Genomic DNA, 21,584 nt, shown 5'->3' on the forward strand with positions numbered 1-21,584 from the left:
AGTTGGTGGGCGAGGTGTATGCTGGCAGGTCAAACACAAAGAGGATGATAATGCAGCAGGTTGCTGGGACCAGGTAATTCAACTGCAGGAGGGAAGAAAAGGTAAGGAAAGCATGAGAACAGAGAGTCTCTAGAAGAAGAGGCTTTGCATCACCACCACAACCCCTGCTATTCAATCCTGCGTTTTCTGACATGAAAACTGCAGACAGAAAGCGGAAGGACCCTGAGTGAGTCAAGGAAGTGAAGATTTCCTAGGGTGAGAGGCCAGGAGGGTCTCTCATTTTCTGTGGGCAGCCAGAACCAAGATCCACTTTTGCATAGGAAGGAGATTAGGTATTTGTGCAACTGTTTTTGTATTTTAGATACCCTGCTGCTGATTTTCTGCTCCCTTAATTTTTATGCTGCTGCTTTTGAAGAGAATCTGTATTTCACTATACATTTCTTACTGCTATAAATTGTGTTTATATAATTGCCCTGGGTTTTAAGCTGCACAGATATTATGTGGCAACGCTTGTGTTGCATTTTATAAACTGGCCTCTGGCCTTCTGACAAAGGGCAGCATACAAATGAAATAACAATATTAGTCTGATTCACAGCAACTTCAAGACATACCAGGGGAAGGCTTCCCCCAACCTGGCTACACAAGAATTCTCTCCATTGGCTCTGCTGTGAGAGGCCAGCTCCTCTCCCCTGACTTGTCACCTGGGGACAGCCACTCCATCAGGCTTCCTCAGCAGGAGGAATAGGAAGCAGAAGTCTCCTTTCATCAGCTTTGACAAAAGCCCATCTCCACCAGACACCTCTTGCCGCTGAACTGTGCCAGCTGGTCATTATAAGAACAACTATTGAAGAATTAGTGCAGGGGCCGGCAACCTAAGGCCCATGGGCCACAAGCAGCCCATGGGGGTTGTTTAACCAGCCCCCGAGCTGCCCCCGAACCGAGCCACTCGCTCGGCGAGTCCCTGTGCACTCCGCTAAACCAGTGCAGCGTGGCACGGGGACTCGCTTCTGCGGCGCCAAAAACCACGTCTGCGCAGACGCCAGAAATCGCACGTGCAATCCGGCCCATGGAGGGATCTCTGTTGGAGTGAACCAGCCCAGTCGAGGTAAACCTTGCAGACCCCTGAATTAGTGTCTGAACTTGATCCCCCCCTTCTCTCCCTGCCCCTTTTCCCTCGTGTGTTGTGTTTCCCCCCCCCCTTTAAGATTGTAAGCCTGCAGGGGCAGGGACTTTCTTGTTTCAACTGATTGTATATAAGGCACTTAAAGAGCCTTTATGGCTGAACAGAAGAGTAGAAATGCTACAACCAACCAACCAACCAAACAAGTGAGAACACGAACTGCTTTTCTGGATCAGATTTAAAATAACAACAATAACAATAACAACAATAATAAAAGTTTTGTGAAGATACCATGTCCCAGACGTAATTGGCCAGCCAGTAGATCACTGGGTCACAGCCGCTCACAAACTGGAGGTGCTTGGCTTTAGTGGACTTCTCTGCCACCAGGAAGACCACGAAGCTGGCCGGCACAAAGGACATGGCCACAATGATGAAGATGGCGATAACCACGTCGGTGCCCTGGAGGCTATGGATGGCCAGAAAAAGGAGGAGAAAGACACAGGGCAATAAATCCAGGCACCATTATGCAATCTGCTATAGGCTATGGGGTCTAGGTAGCAAGAATCATGTGTTTCTAAATGAGTGTGACGGCCTCTGATCCGCTTAATTGGTAGGACAAATCTATAGTGCAAAGCCCTGCCCGTCAACTCAGGGGCAAACCCCAATGAGTTCCAATAAGTGTGACTGGCACTGCAGACTAAAGGTAGTTTATTTGATGGCGGCCAACCTGCTAAGCAACACCAGATGCTGCCTTAGACCAGGCCAGACTATTTGTCCATCTACCCCATGATTATCTACTTTGACTGGCCGCAACTCTCTAGGGCAGGGCGGTCCAACTGTTCATACCAAGTGGGCTGTAAGAATACTTTGACATAGAACCTGCAGAGGCCACACACTGAGTTAAACTCCCATATTGTAAATTAAAGTGTTCACAATATATTTAATATTATTTAATATACACAATATATTTAATTAAATATGTATAACTAAACACACAAGTAATAGATTTAATATAATCAATTATTTAACAAATTTGATGCACAAACAGATGTATGTGCTTTGTTAACAACACATGACACAAAAAGTAAATGTTTAAAGCTTTAAGATGTTTTTTATTATAATAATTTATTATTTATACCCCGCCCATCTGGCTGGGTTTCCCCAGCCACTCTGGGCGGCTTCCAAAAAAACACTAAAATACAATAACCTATTAAACATTAAAAGCGTCCCTAAACAGGGCTGCCTTCAGATGTCTTCTGAAAGTCTGGTAGTTGTTCTTCTCTTTGACATCTGGTGGGAGGGCGTTCCACAGGGCGGGAGCCACTACCGAGAAGGCCCTCTGCCTGGTTCCCTGTAACTTGGCTTCTCGCAGCGAGGGAACCGCCAGAAGGCCCTCGGCGCTGGACCTCAGTATCCGGGCAGAATGATGGAGGTGGAGACGCTCCTTCAGGTATCCTGGACCGAGGCCGTTTAGGGCTTTAAAGGTCAGCACCAACACTTTGAATTGTGCTGGGAAACATACTGGGAGCCAGTGTAGGTCTTTCAAGACCGGTGTTATGTGGTCTCGGCGGCCACTCCCAGTCACCAATCTAGCTGCTGCATTCTGGATTAATTGCAGTTTCCGGGTCACCTTCAAAGGTAGCCCCACATAGAGCACATTGCAGTAGTCCAAGTGAGAGATAACTAGAGCATGCACTCTGGCGAGACAGTCCGCGGGCAGGTAGGGTCTTAGCCTGCGTACCAGATGGAGCTGGTAGACAGCTGCCCTGGACACAGATTTGACCTGGGCCTCCATGGACAGCTCTGAGTCCAGAATGACTCCCAGGCTGCACACCTGGTCCTTCAGGGGCACAGCTACCCCATTCAGGACCAGGGAGTCCTCCACACCCACCAAGAGCTGCCAAAAAAAGGCCTCATGGGTTGAACCACCCTGCTCTAAGGTCTCAGGAAGAAAGAAGAGTCTTCCTGTTGCCTGCTATCCAAGATACTTTGCTGGCGAAGGGACCTATGTCCTTCTGCAAACAATGCATGTGTACTCCTGAGCTGACTCCTTCAATCCAGCCTTTCCCAACCTAATATCCTCCAGATGTTTTGGACCACAACCCCCATGAGCCAACATGGCCATAGGGTAATATGGGGGACCACAGCCATGTTGACTAGGGCTGTGAGGAGCTGCAGAATAATATAAACAAAGGAGGGGATGAAGGCAACTCTGCCAGCTCTTCCCCTTACCCATTTGTTTATTTTATTCTGCTGGGGAAACCCAACCAGATGGGCAGGGTATAAATGATAACATTGTTATTCTCTTTTTAAAAAGGAAAGAAAAAGCATGTAGCACAGTATCGGTTCAAAGAACCAAACCCACTCCCAATTTCATTTTAAAATTTGAAGCAAAGGTAAATAAATGGATACCTACAGGTAATCCAAGGAGAGGCTGGCACTGGTTTTGTTCATCGGGTGGTTGGTCAGGGTGATACCTGGAGTGTAAGAGGAGAAGAATTGGAATCGGATGAACTGCTTTGCACTCCAGAATGGCAAGAAACTGTAGCCAAAACCAGCCATTTCCAATCTGGCGCTTTTCAGATGTTTTGGACTACAATTCCCATCAGCCCCAACCAGGAAATTCTGGATGGCTGATGGGATCTGTGGTCCAAAACATTTTTTTTTTTTGGGGGGGGGAGCACCAGGCTGTGGAAGGCCTACAAGCAAGACCCTCCTTTGACATGGTGCTCCCATTCCGCAAAATAAGAGCCATTTGCGTAAGCCCCTGCAGACACAAGCTTCTTTTCCTAGAATCTTTTCTTTTCAACATATTTCTGATCAAAGAGCATCTTCCACAGATGGACCATCCAAAACCGATGTAAGGAGCAGAGAGGCAGACTTGCAAGAGGCCCCCTAAAATATTAAACAGACTTTCACCATCGCAGTGTTAAGAGCAACTAAGTGGAAATCAACAAATAAAACGAAATCCAGCTACGTCCAGAAGTTTAGATACAGTGCTGAGCATCTTCTGCCTTTCAACCCGCTCCCCAATTTCAACACACAAGGGCTGACTGGCTCACCATAGGCAGCGGGGTTCCCCCTGGTCTTGGGCAGATTGGCACGGAGGATGGCATTGTTGAGGGTGTTGAGGTACGTAGGCATGCTGTGGTAGCCCTTGTTGTTATAATAAACCTGGCCAAAGAGAGATATGCGGGAGAGAGATTAAATATTTCTGAGCAAAGCTGCTCTTCTGTTAACAGGAGCACAGACCGGCAGCCACATTTTATCTACGCAGCAATCTGGAGGGGTAGGTTATGCAAAATATTGTGATTGCCCTAAAGCCTCCCAATTAGCTTCATGGCTGATCTGAGATTTGAACCCAAACCATCGTGGCTCTACGATACGATACAATATCTTTATTGTTATTGTCCCATACAGAACAATGAAATTGAAAAATCTACATAAGACATTCAAAACCCCCTAAAAACTCTGAAACCCCATTTTAAAATACAATATACTATAGAGACTCCTTATACTGCGTTTAGAACAAGAATTGCATTTGGGTAGAAACTGTTTCTCAGGCAGCTAGTCCTAGTCTTTATAACCCTGTACCTTCTTCCAGAAGGCAGAAGTTGAAAGAGATAATTTCCGGGGTGCGCACTATCCTGCGCTATCTCTGCAGCTTTCTTATGGCACCTGACAGCATAGATTTGATCCAAGGTGGGAAGAGTGCACCCAATTATTCTCTCTGCAGTCTTTACAACCTTGGACAGCATTCCCCCCCCCCACCCCTGGCCGTGCAGCTCCCAAACCACACACGCACTACTACAGCCTTCTCCAACCTGATGGCCTCCTGAGCCTTTGGACTACAGTTCCCATCACCCTCCAACAAGCAAAGCTGTATTATCTTCCCCAGCATGGCTGTGCTGCCTGGGAGTTGTAGTCCAAAACCTCTGTGGGGGGGGCACCAGGTTCTGGCCCAACATCCTTATCTACTATACTGAAGATGGATCTCTATTCTGATCAAAATGAAATAGAAGGACAACTAGGGTCTCCTACCTTTGGTCCCATGTTTAGCTTGCTCTGCTGGTTGCAGCTGCTTTATTTATTTCATGGTGGTGGTTGCTACTTTATCGAGTATCTGTATCGATGAAGGACAGGCTATAGAAATATTAATATTTTAAAAAGCGAATACCTGGGCAGCTCTCCGGACAGCAATCTTCTGCACCATGGGAGGAGCTTTGGCCCCAAAGGATGCTGGAATGGATTTCAGGAGATTGCCAAAGGTCATTGCTCCGTACCTGTGCGAGAACAGACAGCAGAGAAGAAATGCAGAGCTCACACCAGTACAAAGGGTTTAAATTTTGCAAAACCGAGGTGCAGTGGGGCCACGTGGCCCATTGGGACTGGTACGATCAAAAGTGGTAAAGCCGGGGCCAAAACGACCCTTTGGCTAGTTGTAAAAAGGCAGACAGGTGAGGAGCTAGGTGAGGGCAGACTAAAGCTGGTGGACCAGCCTCCATGAGGCTGCTGCCTAGGCTGCCCTCAGACTGAGCAAACCAAAACAAAATGGCAGAGACAGATTACTATTATTTATTGCATTTACACCTCACTCTTCTCCTAAGTTGGAATTCAAGGTGCCTTCTAGCATTTAAAAACATTGCAAAATGCAAAGCAAAAAAAGCACACTTGCCAAAACAATAGTTAAATTACATCCAAACACATTTAAAACCAGCATTTAAATGCTTTTTGCTCTGATTGTCAACACCTTAGCCTGTCAGGTGGGAGGATAACAAGGAGGGAGCCAATCTGGCCTCCTTTGGAAGGGGATCCTGCCATATGGGAGCAGCCACAGAAAAGGCCCTGTCTTGAGGTAGACAGCTGCCTCACTTCCCCTCCCTCCCCAACACACCCACCCTTACCGATGCAGCCGAAAGCGGTCTGATGTATACAGCAAGTACTCCGAGACGTTGCGCCCAGTAATGTCCACCAGAATGTCGCCCGTCACAACCTTCCTCTGTGGTGGGTGGCCCCCGACTCCACTGGGGCAGGAAAAGCCGGTGCCCTGCATAGAGCAAGTGCACTTGATGGGCTCGTGGATGATGCTGGCCAGTGATGGGGCAGAAGTGACCGTCTCTGTGAGGGGAAGAGCAAAGAAGCCGGGTTAAGCACAAGGATTATTCCTTCCTGTGCTGTGTCCCAACCGAAGAACGAAGGGACCTCCATGCATTCTTTTAAAAATAGCCAACAGTCATACCTCATGTCACGTCCGCTTCATGTTATGTTTTTTCAGGTTGCGTCCCGCGGTGACCGAGAAGTACTGGAAAGGGTTACTTCTGGGTTTCGCCGCTCGCGCATGCGCAGACGTGCAAAATGATGTCATGCGCATGCGCAGAAGCGGCAAATCACAACCCGCATGTGTGCAGATGCACCGCTGCAGGTTGTGTTTTATTCATGTTGGGAATGGGCCTCTGGAACGGATCCCGTTCACAACCAGCGGTACCACTGTATCTGTATCTATATAGTACGATGACATCTATGAGCATTTAACTTGTGCCATTTCAACCTTGTGCGGTTCAAGGCTGTCGAAACCGTGCAAATTAAATCCATGGAAGATCTTCCCGGCACAAAAAGAGCTTTTAAGAGCTCAGCCTGGCTTACTGAGCAAGACCTTCATGGCGTGTTGGGTCTGGCATGGCCCCACAAGATCTCCCAGAGCTGACCTTGCCAGTAAGTAAGGCATTTTAGCTGCAGTTGGCAACATGCTCTGAAATCCCTTTTCTACTCCTGCTTCCAGGTACCCTAATAGTGCTACCGCTCAATTTGATTTTCAACCCAGAGCTTCAACCCAACATGGCAGATTCCCAAACTTTACCTCTGACAGTGGAGGGGTAAGTGGTGGAGTTCCAGGCCCTCAGCAAGTCCTCGTCCAGGGAGAAGGGGTAGTCAGAAGGGGCAGGTGACGGAGGGGGCGGCACAAAATTGGAGAGGGGCAGGCCCTGAGTGAAGGAATCCACGCACATAGCATCAAAGTACTTTGCCGCCAGCATCTTTGACTCGTTGCTGTTGAGGTTCAGGGACTGCACCAGCTGGTCCAATGTGCTGTTGAAAGCAGTCTTGAGCACACAGGTGGCCCCCACTCCCGAGGGACGGTAGAAGGTCTCAACCAACTGCTGGGGCTTCGCATCCGCTGACTGCTTGAACCTGCCAGAGAAGGGTATGTATCATCATCATCATCATCATCATCATCATCATCATCATCATTATACCACCCTGTACCCAGAGGTCTCAGGGCAGTTCACAGAAAAGAGTAATATCAGTTAGAAAGCAAGGTGTTTGTGGGGGAGAGAGCTGAAGAGCTTTTAAAACAATGATTAGATGGGCACAGGATATTGGCCGCCCAATAATCATGACGGAATGGGGAAATCTTTGGAGAACAAATATGAAATTTACGGCGTGTTATAACATCAAGGAAAATATGTTAAAGATGCAGCACAGATGGTACCTCACCTCCTCAAGACTACCTAAGATGTACAAAAATTTAGCGAATATCTGTTGGCTATTCTGGCCTCGGAACGTTTACTGCCTTGGTGACTCCCATGGGAAATCCTACTCAGGCTTCTTTTCCCATCACAAACAAAGTTGAAGCTGGAAAAAATTCTTCTTTCTCTGCATGCAACCTTTCAGAAAAATAAAGTGTAACCAGAGTCCCCAGGGCTTCTTTCTCCAGATCTGGAAAAGGTGGAATGACAGAGCTCTCACCGGTATTCGCGTCGTTCCTCGTTGGCATATGGGATGAAGTTGCCTTTGGGTTGGGTGTAGTTGTGGTACTGGGACGGCGAGAGGATGAGAGGAGGTAGGTCTCCTGTGAAACAAACAACATTTGTTACAGCTGCTTTGAAGCTCTAAGAGATACGCCCAATTTAAGCACTAAAATGCATGGGGTGGGGATATATGAATCCTTCCCCCAATATTCTATGGATTCCATCCACCCCTAAACACCTCTTGGTCCCTTCCTGATCTCTTCCAATTTTTCCACAAAGCACACCATCTTTTCATTTTTAAACTCTCAGTCTTACTGCAACACAGTCTATGTGGGGCTGCCTATGAAGAAGGTTCAGAAATTTCAGCTGGTGTAGAATTTGGCAGCCAGGTGGTGCTCAAGGGACCCTGGACCCAAGGGCTTTGTATATCAACACAGGAACCTTGAACCTGGCCCAGGAGCATATCGGGATCTAGGGCAGATGTTTTAACAGAAGATACACTGTGCACGCGTCCCAAAGACCTCCAAAGTAGTTTACAATGTAAAAGTGTTTTAAATTCCAGAATCCAAACAACAAATATGATGACCATGCCGCTGAACTAGAAAACCAGGGTAGCAATAACTCAAAGGCCCCTCTGAAACTGAAACAGATCCAAAAAGAAATATGAACAACGGAAGCTATATTACTCCAAGGGACTGAGATCCACAGTCTAGGTGCCACTGTTAAAAAAAAATGTTGTAATTGTTTTTACTAAAGAAACTTACTGTGTTCTATTCTTTTTGTGTGTGTGTGAACTGCTTTAAGGTCTTCAACAATCAAGCGGCATATAAATATTATGAAATGAAACTAAATGAAATAATCAATCACTTAATAATCTGGCCTTCTGTATTTTAGGAGACCGCTGAAGGAACAGCCTGCTTCAGAACGAAGTGCACCTACCTATCTCGGGCACGGAGAGTGCCACTGTCATGGCTACACAGACGAAGAACGCAGGTAGCAGGATCTGGGAGAAGAGGGCCTTGGTGTTCCGCTTGGCACAGTGGAACCGCTTGACGATGAGCCCGTGGAATTGGCGCAGCTTGAGCCAAGAGCCTTCCAGCTTGATGCTCCCTTGCCCCACCAGCGCATGTTCATTCAGGTCCGCCTCTGGGTCTGCAGCGGGAAAGAGCAGAGGGGAGACTGAGGCTTCTCTTTCTCTCTCTCGTAGGGTGGGGTCCAAAAAGAACAGGATGCAGGCAGATATATGACCCCCACCTACCAAAAACAGGCAGAAGAGGAGCCCACATGGAAGTCCCAGAGACACAGGGCCTATAGGAGTGGTACCCCACAGTGGACGGCTGACCAGTCAAATTCACAAATGTTAAATGCACAGAAGGCGGAGAGCTTTAAAAGCTCTTTTTTGTGCAGGGTTTTCCCAGTGCAGAAAGAGCTTTTAAGATCTCCTCCTTGCTTACCAGACTATGGTGGGCTCCTGTCAGATCTCATGGGTCTATCTAAAGAGTTTCTGCAAGAGCCTCCAAGAGCCCAGTAAGCAAGGCAGGGAGCTTAAAAGCTACATGTCTTGCTGGGGAGGGTAAGACTTGTTTGGGTCACTCCAGAAGGCAAGTTTGCTTGTGTAGGGTCAGTTCCAAGCGGGTACTTTGATATTAAACAATTTTGGCTTTAAATGCCATCCCTGAAACGTAATCCCCGCATAAGATGTGAGTTGGTTGTATTATTATCATTCTTATTATTGCATTTATTTATCGCCCAGCATTTGCCAGCAGGCCCCATAGTGGATTACAGCAATTTAAAATCCGGAATGAAAACACACCACACAGACAGTTGAAGCGCTTTGCATTTACATAAACAGGGTGGGCTCTGAAGGAACACATCTCAGGTGTCAAAGGCCAGGGTACAGAGGTGCACCTTTAGCATTCTCCAAAAGCTGTATGGCAAGGGTGCCAGATCAAACTTTCTGGGGAGGGGACTCCACAGCTCAGGGTCAGAGAAGACCCTCTCTCGGGCCACCACTCCAAACCTCTGAGGGCAGTAGAACTACCAACAGGGCCACCTCTGCTGATCTCAGCACCTGGAAGAGTCTGCAGGGCAGGAAGTGGTCTCTCATATATTTAGACTGGAAGCCCCTTGGGGCAGAGGTCTGGGCTTTTTATGTTTCAGTTAGTTTGGTGTCCATAAATAACCAACACTCCCCCACCTGCCCACCAGGGGGAGCAAGCAGAAGCAGCCTCACAAACCAATCTGTTAGCTTATCTTACAGATCCCTTCCTCTAAAAAAAACAGCATCAGACCCACCTCAGTCTCCCTCCTTGCGCTCACCCAGTCGCTGCCTCCGACAGGTGGGCTCTTGAGCACCAATCAAGGGAGGAGCAGGGTGTGGAGGGTGCTTTTCACACCCTGAGCCTCGCCCTCTGCCCACTGGCTGATGGCACAGAGGTTGATGGGGCACTGAGGGTGCCCTGTTCCACGCCCTGACCAATGGTGGCCTCCATTCCCGCCAGGGGGGCGTACACACATACCGGGAACTACACCCCTGGCTGCACCCAAGGGTACACTAAAGGAGATTGCAGGTGTAATTTCAGAGCCTTTGCCTGTGATCTTTGAGACTTCTTGGCGAACAGGTGAGGCCCCTGCAGACTGGAGGCAGACAAATGTTGCCCTCATTTTCAAAAAGGGAGAAGAAGACCTGGATAACTACCAACCAGTGAGCTTGACATCAATACCAGAAAAGGTCCTTGAACAGATAATTCAACATTTGGTCTGTGAGCACTTAAAAAACGATGCTTTTCTAAGCATGGGATGCTTTTCAACATGGGTTTCTCAAAAGCAAGTCATGCCAGACGATTCTCATTACTTTTTTTGATGGAGTTACAAACTTGGTGGATCAGGGGAATGCTGTGTACATAGTGTATCTTGATTTCAAAATCCTGATTTTGATAAAGTCCACCATTATATCTTTGCAAGGAAGCTGGTAAAATGTGGGGTGCATGAGGTAATTGTTAGGTGGATTCGTAGCTGGTTTACTGACCAAACCCAAACCACTATTAGTGGTTCCTTGAGGGAGTTGGGTTTGTTTAACCTGGAGAAGATAAGACTGGGAGGAGGTATGATGGCCATCTTCAAATATCTTAAGGGCTATCAGATGGAATTTGGAGGGAAACAAGCTCATTTTACTGCTCTGGAGAGTAGGAATCAAACCAGTGGCTTCAAGTTACAAGAAAAGAGATTCTGACTAAACATCTGGAAAAACTTTCTGACAGTAAGAGGTGCTAGACAGGGGAACGGTGTCCCTTGGGAAGTTGTGGGCTCTCTTTCCTTGCAGGTTTTTAAGCAGAGGTTGGATGGCCATCTGTCAAGGATCCTTTAGCAGGGGGTTGGACTTGATGACTGGGGGTCTCTACGATTCTATGATTCTAAGTGCTAGTTCCACACCCTGTTAGGGTCAAAGCACATGGAGCTGAGTCCCATCATGTTAAGTATAATGGTTTAATGGACACTGAAATGAAAAATGCCCGTTATGTATATTGCTGAAGTTTTAACTGGAAAATTCCATTGCTTTAGCTGAGATTCCTGCATTGGTTGGGCTGGATGACCCTTGGGGTCTCTTCTATGGTTCTATGATTCTAAGCCCACGGCCCCAAATCCTTAAGGTTTCCAGGTGAGACATTCTCCCCTCACACCTCTGCAGCCACAGTGTAGGATCTCTTCCCCACCCCCACCCCGCCACACCACGGTGCCCTCCTCCCGGGGTGGGGAACACGCAAGGTCTCTCACGTGTTACAAACCTTGCAGACTGGCGTTATCAGGGTCTTGCGGGTTATCAAACAACGGAGAGTAATCCCCATAGAACTCCGAATAAGCCCCACCTTCATCGCCTCTCACAGAGCCGGCTGAGGACGACGACTGCAGTGACGTCTGAGACTGGGTGAGCTGGGAGCAGGCCTGCAGGTTCCCCTGGTCTGCCTCAGGCTTCTTGAGCGTCTCTGCCCCTAGGAGGAGTTCCCCGTTAGCCTCAGCCTTGGGGCCCAGTTGGGAGTCGGGCAGAGGGAAGCTGTCCTTTTGGGACTCTTTCACATCTGTAAGGGACGGAGAAAGAGTGAAGGTTATTTATTCAGTGCAATCACAGAAGAATGCCCCGAGGGGCTCTCAAGACAACCGCTCGCTTCCCCCCCCTGCCCTTAAGAGACAAAATTTGTTCTGATGGATTAGCAACCAAAAAAGCTCTGATTACATCGGAGTAGTGGAAAATAGGGTTTGGTTTGAGCCCAACAGTACGTACGTAGTCAATTTTATGAGCTACAGTTCAGTAACCTTTTTATTTGGTTTTACAGTTTGTTCAAAATGAGCAGGTTCCTTTTTCTTAAACCTTTCTTAAGTTCACAAAGTAACTGAAATGCTTTACAACAAAACAAAGCGAAGCATCAGGTGGAGACTTGCTATTACAGGTCCACAGTATGTGTTTGGATGTGACATTGAAACATGAAGAGGTTCAGTCTAAAGCCAGATAAGAAAATAAGATTAATTTTCTCAGAGTGGAACGTTCTCCCTCGGGAGATTGTGTCCTTCCTTGGAGGTTTTTAAGCAGAGGTTTTGAGGCCATCTGTCATGGATGCATTAGTTGAGATTTTGCATTGAGGGGGTTGGATGAGATGACCCCCAGGGTCTATTCCAACTCTACAATGCTATGATTCTTACCGACATCACTGTTCTCCAGAGACTGGTCTTCCTCTGAGACCTTGAGGAAAACCTCTTCCAGGGTGGTGTCCATCAGCCCAAAACTGGTCAGGTCTAGGTCATCCAAACTGTGCTCCAGGTGCTAAAGAAACAGAATGGGAGGAAACCAGAGGGGAGTCAACACAGGTGTGTCCATCTAACCTCCACTAGACACCACTCACTGCTAACAGTCAAAATATTCAGCCAAGAGCATCCTTCTTTGAGCACAACACCCAGGCACAAGGTTTCCGTGTCAAAGTCTCATGGTATGATGTTATTGGTGGAACACCTGTCCTGCTGGGATGGGCAAAATGAAGTTACACATTCATTTATTTAGTAGATTTGTATCCTGCTTTTCAACTAGAGTCTTCCAAAGCAGCTAACTACATTTAGGAAAAATGCAACAGATACATCAGGCATCACACATTCACAAAAGAGAACACTGAAGCAGGTGTTGGCTGCCATCAGATGCTCCTTTCCACATTTAATATGGTAGCAGCTGGCCTTCAGAAAGAGGGGAAAGCGTGACTGGAGCAGGCCCTGATCTTGCCTTCCTTGTTCTTTAGACAATGCACAACTACCTTTTGGAATTCACAGCCGCAAGACGTGCTTATAGCCACCGATTTAAAGGGTGCTGCTAGCAGTGCTTTTTCTTCTTCTTCTGGGGGTACTTGAGGGTATGCAGTAACCCCACCCCCACCCCATGTTAAAGGTGGGCACTTACTCTAACACCTTCATGGTGAGAACTGGCACCTTTTTTCTAAAAAAAAAGCACTGAGTGCTAAAAAAAAAATATCACAAATGAGAAGGCTATCAATGGCTCCTAGTCATGATAGCTATAGAGATATTCCACATTCAGAGCCAGTCTACCTCTGAGTATCAGTTGCTGGGCAGAGTAACAGAGGGGATGAGCTATTGCACATGACCTAATTATTGGGTTCACATAGGCAGCTTGTAAAGCAGTTCACAAAAAGAATAAAACATCTATTTGAAACATTCAAAAAATAATTAAAATCACTGTTACTCTAAAAACTGCATTAAAACACATGTCAGTGTTCTACATATTTGGGTAGACTCGCCTAAACAAAATATGTTAGTGAGTGCCAAAAACAAGTACAGTGGAGGAGTCTGCCTGATGTCAACAGGCAGAGAGTTCCGAAGTGTGTGGGTGCTGCCACATTAAAAGATCAATTTCTTGCAAGTGCGGAATGGATATTATGTGGGAACTGTAACTGTGCTGGTTCTGCAGATGGAAGTGGTTGAGTGGGCATGGGACAAGGCAATCTCGAAGGCAAATTTCTGTTTGATGGAGGAAGGAGTGGAGATCACAACACAGGAATACGGAGATCAGTCACCTTCACCATATGTTTAGAAAGTTGAGGTGAGTTTAATTCTGTTTCTAGTCTACTGTTTTAACTTTTTTAAAGCTTTGATTTATAGCCAGAAAAGCACTGTTTAACGTTTGGATAAGATATAAGGATTTGCTTGAAAATAAAACCCCAAGGTGGTTGTCACCAATGGAAGCGAAGGCTCAGAAAAAGCTCAATATGGAGGCCAAATGGCCGAAATATTGGAAAATTTTGGAACAAGAGGGAGACAGATTAAAACTGCAGAGTTTTGAAAAATTAAAAAAGAAAGTGTGAGATTGGCTTCATTATTACCAGATAATGGAGGCATATAACTTGGACAAAAAAATTGGCTTCCAGGTGGAAAAATCAAAATTGGAAACAGAACTACTAGATCCTAAAATTAAGAATTTGTCAAGAATGTATAACTTGCTGTTGAAATGGAATACTCAGGATGAAACGGTGAAATCTGCTATGATCAAATGGGCACAAGATGTTGGACATAATATTATGATGGCTGACTGGGAACAGCTATGGACCACAGGTATGAAGTTTACGGCATGTAATGCCTTAAGAGAGAATATAATGAAAATGATATACAGGTGGTACATGACACCAGTCAAGCTTGCAAAAATCTACCATGTGCCAGATAATAAATGTTGGAAATATAAAGAGACTGAAGGTACATTCTTTCACCTTTGGTGGACATGCCCAAGGATTAAGACTTTCTGGGAGATGATCTATAATGAAATGAAAAAGGTATTTAAATATACCTTTCTGAAGAAACCAGAGGCCTTTCTCCTGGGCATGGTCGGCCAAATGGTGTCAAAGAAGGACAGAACTTTCTTTATGTATGCCACAACAGCAGCAAGAATACTTATTGCAAAGTACTGGAAGACACAAGATCTACCCACCCGGGAAGAATGGCAGATGAAGGTGATGGACTACATGGAATTGGCGGAAATGACTGGCAGAATCCGAGACCAGGGAGAAGAGTCGGTGGAGGAAGATTGGAAGAAATTTAAAGTCTATTTACAGAAACATTGCAAAATTAATGAATGTTAGAAGGATGTTGAAATGATGTTATGTGGCTTTAGCAGAAATGTTATAAAGAACTTGGGAAAAACTGACTGTTAATTGGTGACAGGAGGGAAAGTAAAGTTACATTATATTAAGATAAATTACAGGACAAAAATTTGAAAAGATGGAAAGGATTTGCTGAAACAGATAATTGAACTAGAATACAAAAAAGGGAGGTGTGAGGAGGTCAAGGAAATAAGCTAATGAAAGTTAAGTTATGGGAAGATGTGTTGTATTTTTCTTTTTTGCGTTGTTAATGGATTTTATTTTTTCTTCTTTTCTCTCTCTTATTTTTTCTTTATTGTGATGTGTTGTATTGTTTAGGTCTAAAAAGGTGTTTTCTGCTGCTTCTTTCTGTAACTTTTAAAACTTTAATAACTATTATTTTTTTAAAAAAAGATTTACAGCAGTTAATCTTTCTCATTGATAATTATCTTTAAAAAAAATGCTTTGAGGGGCGCTTTTTTTTTGCAATCAAGCGGCGTCTAGGTTTTATGCAATAAGCAAACAAGAATACAAACAAACAATCCATTATTGCTTTAAAATGTTTCTTAAGTGCCTACCAAACAACCGCCAAAGCCCTGTAATTCACATGCCCAGGCCTTTGAGGGTGTGGCTACAGTTCCAAAATTTAAACCAAACCCTTTGGGCCCCAATTTAAAGATGTCTGCAAACGGGACATGAAGGCTGGCAACATTAATGCCCCCCCCATATAGGAATCACTTGCAAACGACCGCAGTGCCTGGAGACAGACACTCAGGTCGTGCATCCACAGCAGTGTCCAGAGGAGGAATGACAGCTGGGAGGAACACAGAAAGAATAAATGCCATGGTGCATCCGTAGCAGCACAACCAGATGCTTTCCTCTGTCCCAGCTGCAACAAAACACATCTCTCCCATATCAGTCTCCACAGCCGGCGCTGTAACTCTTCAACAGTTTGACTTCACCCCCAAAGGAGCACTCCTCCATTGTCTCATGAGACAGATGGATGCCAGCCAACCAGTCCTGTCCACCCCCCTTTTGTTTATTCACCAACTGCCTGGTACCTGGAAGAGCCTTTCAAAACAGCCCTTCTTGACTGCTTCACTGGGGAGGATGTAGGAGAGCTCTGTGTTGGTGTTAGAGATGAGGAGGCAGGAAGCAACATACTTCTTGATGAACTGAGTGACTCGTGCTTCGGAGCAAGGGCTGATGGAAGACTGGCAGGGAGAGCTGTGGGTCTGCCCAGACTCTAAACAAAGAGGAGGGGGCGGGAGAGAAGAGAAAAAGATAATTTATTTGCTGTCACCTTAATATCAGTTTACAACCAGGAACATTAACAAAAATACACATATGCATATCATAAGCACATAATAGCCTGTTGGATCTGGCTAGGGACACATCTAGTCCAGCATCGTGTTTTCATGGTGGTCAAGCAGATTCTTCAATGGGAAACCCGCGAGCAAAACGTGAGCACAGGAGCCCTCAGATTCAGAATAATTTATTGCCTCCGACCATGGAAGCAGAGCAGGGCCACTGTGGCTAGTAGTCATTCATAACATTGCCCTCCTCCATGAATTCGTCCAATTCTCTTTTAAAGTCATCCAAGTTGGATGGCCATCACTGTCCCGTACAGGAGGGAGTTCCACAGTTTATAACGATGTGCTGCATGAATAAGTACTTTCTTCCTACATGAATCGGCCAACGTTCAACCTCATTTGATGTCCACAAGTTCTAGTGTCATGAGGGAGGGAGAAAACTTCTCTATTCACTTTCTCTAATGAGAACGGCTGTATCAAAAAACATTGTCACTTGCACTGTTGTTGACCCTGGAGCAGAGTGACCATAAGAGACTCAGCAGAGCAGCAAGGGAGGGAGTGTTTGATGGGATGTATCAGGCCTTTCCTAGCCCCTTGACAGAAACTACAGTAGAAATGGACATGCTAGATAGAGCAGTTGTCACAAGGGCAGCAGCCATTGGGTTTTTACTGCATCTTCCATCTAATCAATTAAACCTGGCCAAAGAGGAAGGCTTCCTATATTTAGGGATAGTTAACCATCCCAAGTATGGCTTTCCATCCTTATGGGTTGGTGGGCCCAGAATACAGTGGTGCCTCGCAAGACGAAAAGAATCCGTTCTGTGATTCTCTTCGTCTAGCGGTTTTTTTGTCTTGCGAAGCAAGCCCATTGACGGATTAGCGCTTTTAGCGGCTTATCGGCTTAGCTGATAAGCAGTTTAGCGGCTTAGAAAAGGGGGGGGAGGGGAAAAAACCCTGCAGGAACTCGCAAGACATTTTCGTCTTGCGAAGCAAGCCCATAGGAGATTCGTTTTGCGAAGCACCTCCAAAACGGAAAACCCTTTCGTCTAGCAAGTTTTCCGTCTTGCGAGGCATTCGTCTTGCGGGGCACCACTGTAGTTGGGGAGTGCCACCCAATAAAAAAAACTGATGGCATATAAAATCAGGAAAGATAAAAACAAGTACTTCCTCAAACAACACAGAAAAGCCTTATGGGATTTGCGTGGTCCAATAAAGACCTCCGTCTGAGGTGGCTTTATTTGGAAACTAGACAAAGATATGGGACAGGAAGATAAGGAGGAGGAGCCTATCAACAACCATTAATGCAAACCGCTATATGGAACCTCCATGTACAGGGGCAGTCTGCACCAGAGTATTAGAAACTGAGCACAAACAAACAAGGGTGGCCAGAGTCAAATTGCTCTTTAAACAGAGAACAGTTGTCTGGTCCTGGAGCCCCTGAAACAAGGACGCCCAACACTGACCAGCATTGGCTCGGGTGTCCGACTGCTTCTTAACGACGGTAAGCTTGTACCCGTCACCGTAGGTGCTCTTCAGGAAGAGGGGTGACCCGCAGCACTTCAGCTTCCCATGAGAGATGATGGCGATGCGGTCACCCAGGAGGTCAGCCTCATCCATGTGGTGCGTGGACAGGAGGATAGTCCTCCCTGTGGGAAAAGGGTGAGGGTTAGGTAAAGGGGCTGTCACAGAGGCACGAAGGTCAGGGCAACAGCCCCTCACAAAAGGACACATTACTCAACCACAATGTTCTGGGGAAAGAATCTTCTGCATCATGCACTCACCTTCGCTGGAGGTTTTTAAGCAGAGGTTGGACGGCCATCTGTCAGGGATGTTTTAGCTGAGAGTCCTAAACTGCACGGGGTTGGACTAGGTGACCCTCAGGGTCCCTTCCAACTCTAAGATTGACTCTAAGATCCCTACTGACACAAAGATGAACTAGTTGTCCACCCCAAGGCTCACATTCACACATTGCATTTAAAGCAGTGCCAAGCCGCTTTGCAGTGTTGGCTCCCCCCCCCCCCCAATTCCAGAAAGGTCAGCCGAACTGAAACAAGGGAAGGAAAAATAATAATAATAATAATAATAATAATAATAATAATAATAATAATAATAATAATTTATACCCCGCCCTCCCTGGCCAGAACCGGGCTCAGGGTGGCTAACACCAGTAAAATTACAATAAAAACATAATGGGGGGTGGGGGTGGGGACAACAAAACAATTTAAAATACAGGTTAAAATGCAATTTAAAATGCACCCTCATTTTCAAAGTAGCCCATGGATCAAAACCGTAAGGGGAGGGAAACATAAGGGTCAGACTGAGTCCAAACCAAAGGCCAGACGGAACATCTCTGTCTTGCAGGCCCTGCGGAAAGATGTCAAGTCCTGCAGGGCCCTGGTCCCTTGTGACAGAGTGTTCCACCAAGTCGGGGCCAGTACTGAAAAGGCCCTGGCCCTAGTTGAGACCAATCTAACCACCTTGTGACTTGGGACCTCCAAAGTGTTGTCATTTGTGGACCTTAAGGTCCTCCGCGGGGCGTACCAGGAGAGGCGGTCTTGTAGGTATGTGGGTCCTAGGCTGCATAGGGCTTTAAACGATGTGGGTTGGTAGCTGGTGCACCCTGTCAAGCCCCAGCAGAGTGAGGCAGCACCCATTTATCTTGCTTACCTTGTTTGTATTTGAGGATGAGGTCCCAAATAGCTCTCCGTGCATAGGGGTCCACGCCAGCTGTGGGCTCGTCCAAGATGACAGCCCGGGACCCTCCGACAAAGGCAATGGCCACCGACAACTTCCTCTTCATCCCTCCTGACAGCGTCTGCACCAGGGAGTGGCACTTGTGGGTCAGCTCCAGGTCTTCAATCATCCTGGAGGAACACAATGACATGGGTGGGTGGTTTAGTCTTCCACAGTGGCCAAGTCCGACCCTAGAACTTTGTGGGCTCCTCCACAAAGGGATGACAGGAGGATAGCATTCCCTTTGCCCCTCTCCCAAACGCTGGCCTCCCCTCTCTCCAGCCCAAAGTATGATTAATCGCGCCAACCCTAACCTGGTTTGTGTCTCCCCGCCCCTTAACCTGGTGTTTCAGACTACAAAATGACCACGCTAACTGGCTGGTGGGAATGGCACGCCAAAACATCTGTGTCGTCATCAAGGGCACTGGGTTAGTTGGGGCAGGCAGGATTAATGTCTGGGGTTGTACAAATAATACTACTGGAAACCTGAGGATGAGGTTAACCATATGCACGCCATTTCTGAATTCTGGTTGCATGTGCAGGTCTTCAACCCCAATCTACATAGCCATGTGACATTGCCCCTGCCAGCCATTGGGGTTCCCTCCCCTGCCAAGGTTGATTGCTACACATGAGATAGAATCATAGAACTGCAGAGTTGGAAGGGATCCCAAGGGTCATCTAGTCTTATAGGAAGGTCTATATATATATCCCATTACATACTCCCTCCCTTACTGCTCTGCTGAATCTCTTAGGCTCGCTCTGCTGCAATTAGCCAATCCCAGAGCAAGTGGCAATGTTTTTGGATACAGCCATTATCATTAGACCATCCATGATTGCCACACACACACACACACACACACACACACACACACACTGCTTAGCATTATCATCATTTTTAGTTGAATTAATGTGTAATTTTTATTAAATATTAATTGCTATAAAATGTTATAATGGTCTGTTGACTGCAGAGGAAGTGTCTGGTGCGGAGGAGAGGGATGGGCTGAGCCTGCCTACTTGTCCATCTCCTTGCGTATCTCATCTTCTGCCATGCCCTTGAGCTGCGAGTAGAACCACAGGTGCTCCTCCACAGTCAGCTTGTCAAAAAGCACGTTGTGCTGCGGGCACATGCCCAGGTTCTTCCGGATCTCATCCATTTCCGTCCGGATGTCGTGGCCGTAAATGGTAGCCGAGCCAGAGGTTGGAGGGAAGAGGCCTGTCAGGATGGACCTAAGAGGGAAGGGAGGGAGAGACACTGCCCATCAACACAGGGGCAAAGAGAAGGGGTCACAAGGCGATTCATTTCATTTCATTGTATTTGATAAATTAGGCTGGCTCTCTCCTTGCTGTCCTTCTGCCGGCAGGTGAAGACCTTTTTATTTCAACAGGCCTTTGGGAGGTGACTGGAAAGGGCTACTGCTGTTAATATTGTTGTTATTATTGGTTTTTGCATGTCATGGACTGGTTAGATGCAGGAGTGGTGGAATGAACTATTAGAGGTTACTGTCCACACACTTTTGCTGCACAGATACTGGTGGTTAGGTAAAACCTCTTTTAAACTTCCCGGAAGCAGTGGACAATAACAAAAGTTGTTCTAAAGATGACTCACAAACTCTGTGAAGTCTCGGTCAAGAGCTGTTATTCCCAGACCGGGTACAAGCATTATGGTAGCAAATATATTTACGAGGGTTAAAATAAACAGCAATTGGTCGTAAATTACAAGAACAGTCCTTCAACAGATTTTACAGGCAGCACTCTTTCGTCAGACATCTGCCATCAGGCGTCTGCAAAAACGAAGCTGTGTGGTCTTCTTCTTATTGGCACTTCCAGCTGATGCTAATTAGGCTCAGACTGCCACTCCCATATGTAGAGGAAAACTCTGGAACCCTTTTTACTTGTTTCTGGCAGAATGATTCCCTAACAGGAACCAGCTGGGGAACCACCAGAGGAAGGCTTAGAGCCCAGGGATTGGTGGTAGGACAACAATGAGTGGTCACAGGGAGAAAAAAGAGGGAAGGGCAAGTATTGGAAGCTGAAGGGGTAACAGGGTTTAGTGAGAGGTGAGAGTCTGTGGCAGAGAGGAGTCCAGAATCAGAGGCAGAAGCTGAAGCAGGAGAAGAGGGAGGCCAAGGGGCAGAGATGAGCCACGCTGGTGAAGGGTCTCTGGAGGAGAAAGATAATTGGGGCAGTTTCCTTTCTCACTGGCAGAATCTGCCCAGATTTAGCAAGGTATCTGATGGACTTTGCCCCCTCCCCGCCGCTCAGCCCCTGCCATCCTGCAGTTTTGTGATTTTGGTGCCCACCAAAACCCAAGCTGGCTCACTTACATGGTTGTGGTCTTGCCAGCTCCATTGTGGCCCAGGAAAGAGACCACCTGGTTTTCGTAGAGGTAGAGGCTCAGCTTGTTCAAAGCCAACTTCTTGTCTGTCTTGTAGATCTTGGTCAGTTTGTCCACACAAACCACCAGTGGAAGGTGGGTCGGCTCCTCCTCAATCCCACGAGTCTCGTCTGCATGCAAAGCCAAAACGTTGGTGTGTGTGCTGGTTACTAG

At 46.7% G+C, this 21,584-nt stretch overlaps 1 protein-coding gene across 1 annotated transcript in view; it reads right to left on the minus strand.

Moving 5' to 3' along the window:
- Window positions 1-21,584, minus strand: part of ABCA2 (ATP binding cassette subfamily A member 2) — a 103,408-nt gene that overhangs the window by 16,510 nt on the left and 65,314 nt on the right. The window contains exons 21-36 of the mRNA XM_082208731.1: window positions 21,361-21,541; window positions 20,051-20,263; window positions 18,971-19,167; window positions 17,767-17,949; window positions 16,052-16,236; window positions 12,562-12,682; window positions 11,652-11,942; window positions 8,806-9,018; window positions 7,865-7,967; window positions 6,978-7,306; window positions 6,025-6,238; window positions 5,298-5,403; window positions 4,183-4,294; window positions 3,537-3,597; window positions 1,412-1,586; window positions 1-82 (exon numbers count right to left, since the gene is read on the minus strand). Of these exons, the coding sequence (XP_082064857.1) occupies window positions 1-82; window positions 1,412-1,586; window positions 3,537-3,597; window positions 4,183-4,294; window positions 5,298-5,403; window positions 6,025-6,238; window positions 6,978-7,306; window positions 7,865-7,967; window positions 8,806-9,018; window positions 11,652-11,942; window positions 12,562-12,682; window positions 16,052-16,236; window positions 17,767-17,949; window positions 18,971-19,167; window positions 20,051-20,263; window positions 21,361-21,541 (2,766 nt within the window). The remainder of the gene's footprint in view (window positions 83-1,411; window positions 1,587-3,536; window positions 3,598-4,182; window positions 4,295-5,297; window positions 5,404-6,024; window positions 6,239-6,977; window positions 7,307-7,864; window positions 7,968-8,805; window positions 9,019-11,651; window positions 11,943-12,561; window positions 12,683-16,051; window positions 16,237-17,766; window positions 17,950-18,970; window positions 19,168-20,050; window positions 20,264-21,360; window positions 21,542-21,584) is intronic.

The sequence above is a fragment of the Podarcis vaucheri genome, assembly GCF_965113315.1.
Source record: "Podarcis vaucheri genome assembly, chromosome: Z".
Lineage (NCBI taxonomy): Eukaryota > Metazoa > Chordata > Lepidosauria > Squamata > Lacertidae > Podarcis > Podarcis vaucheri.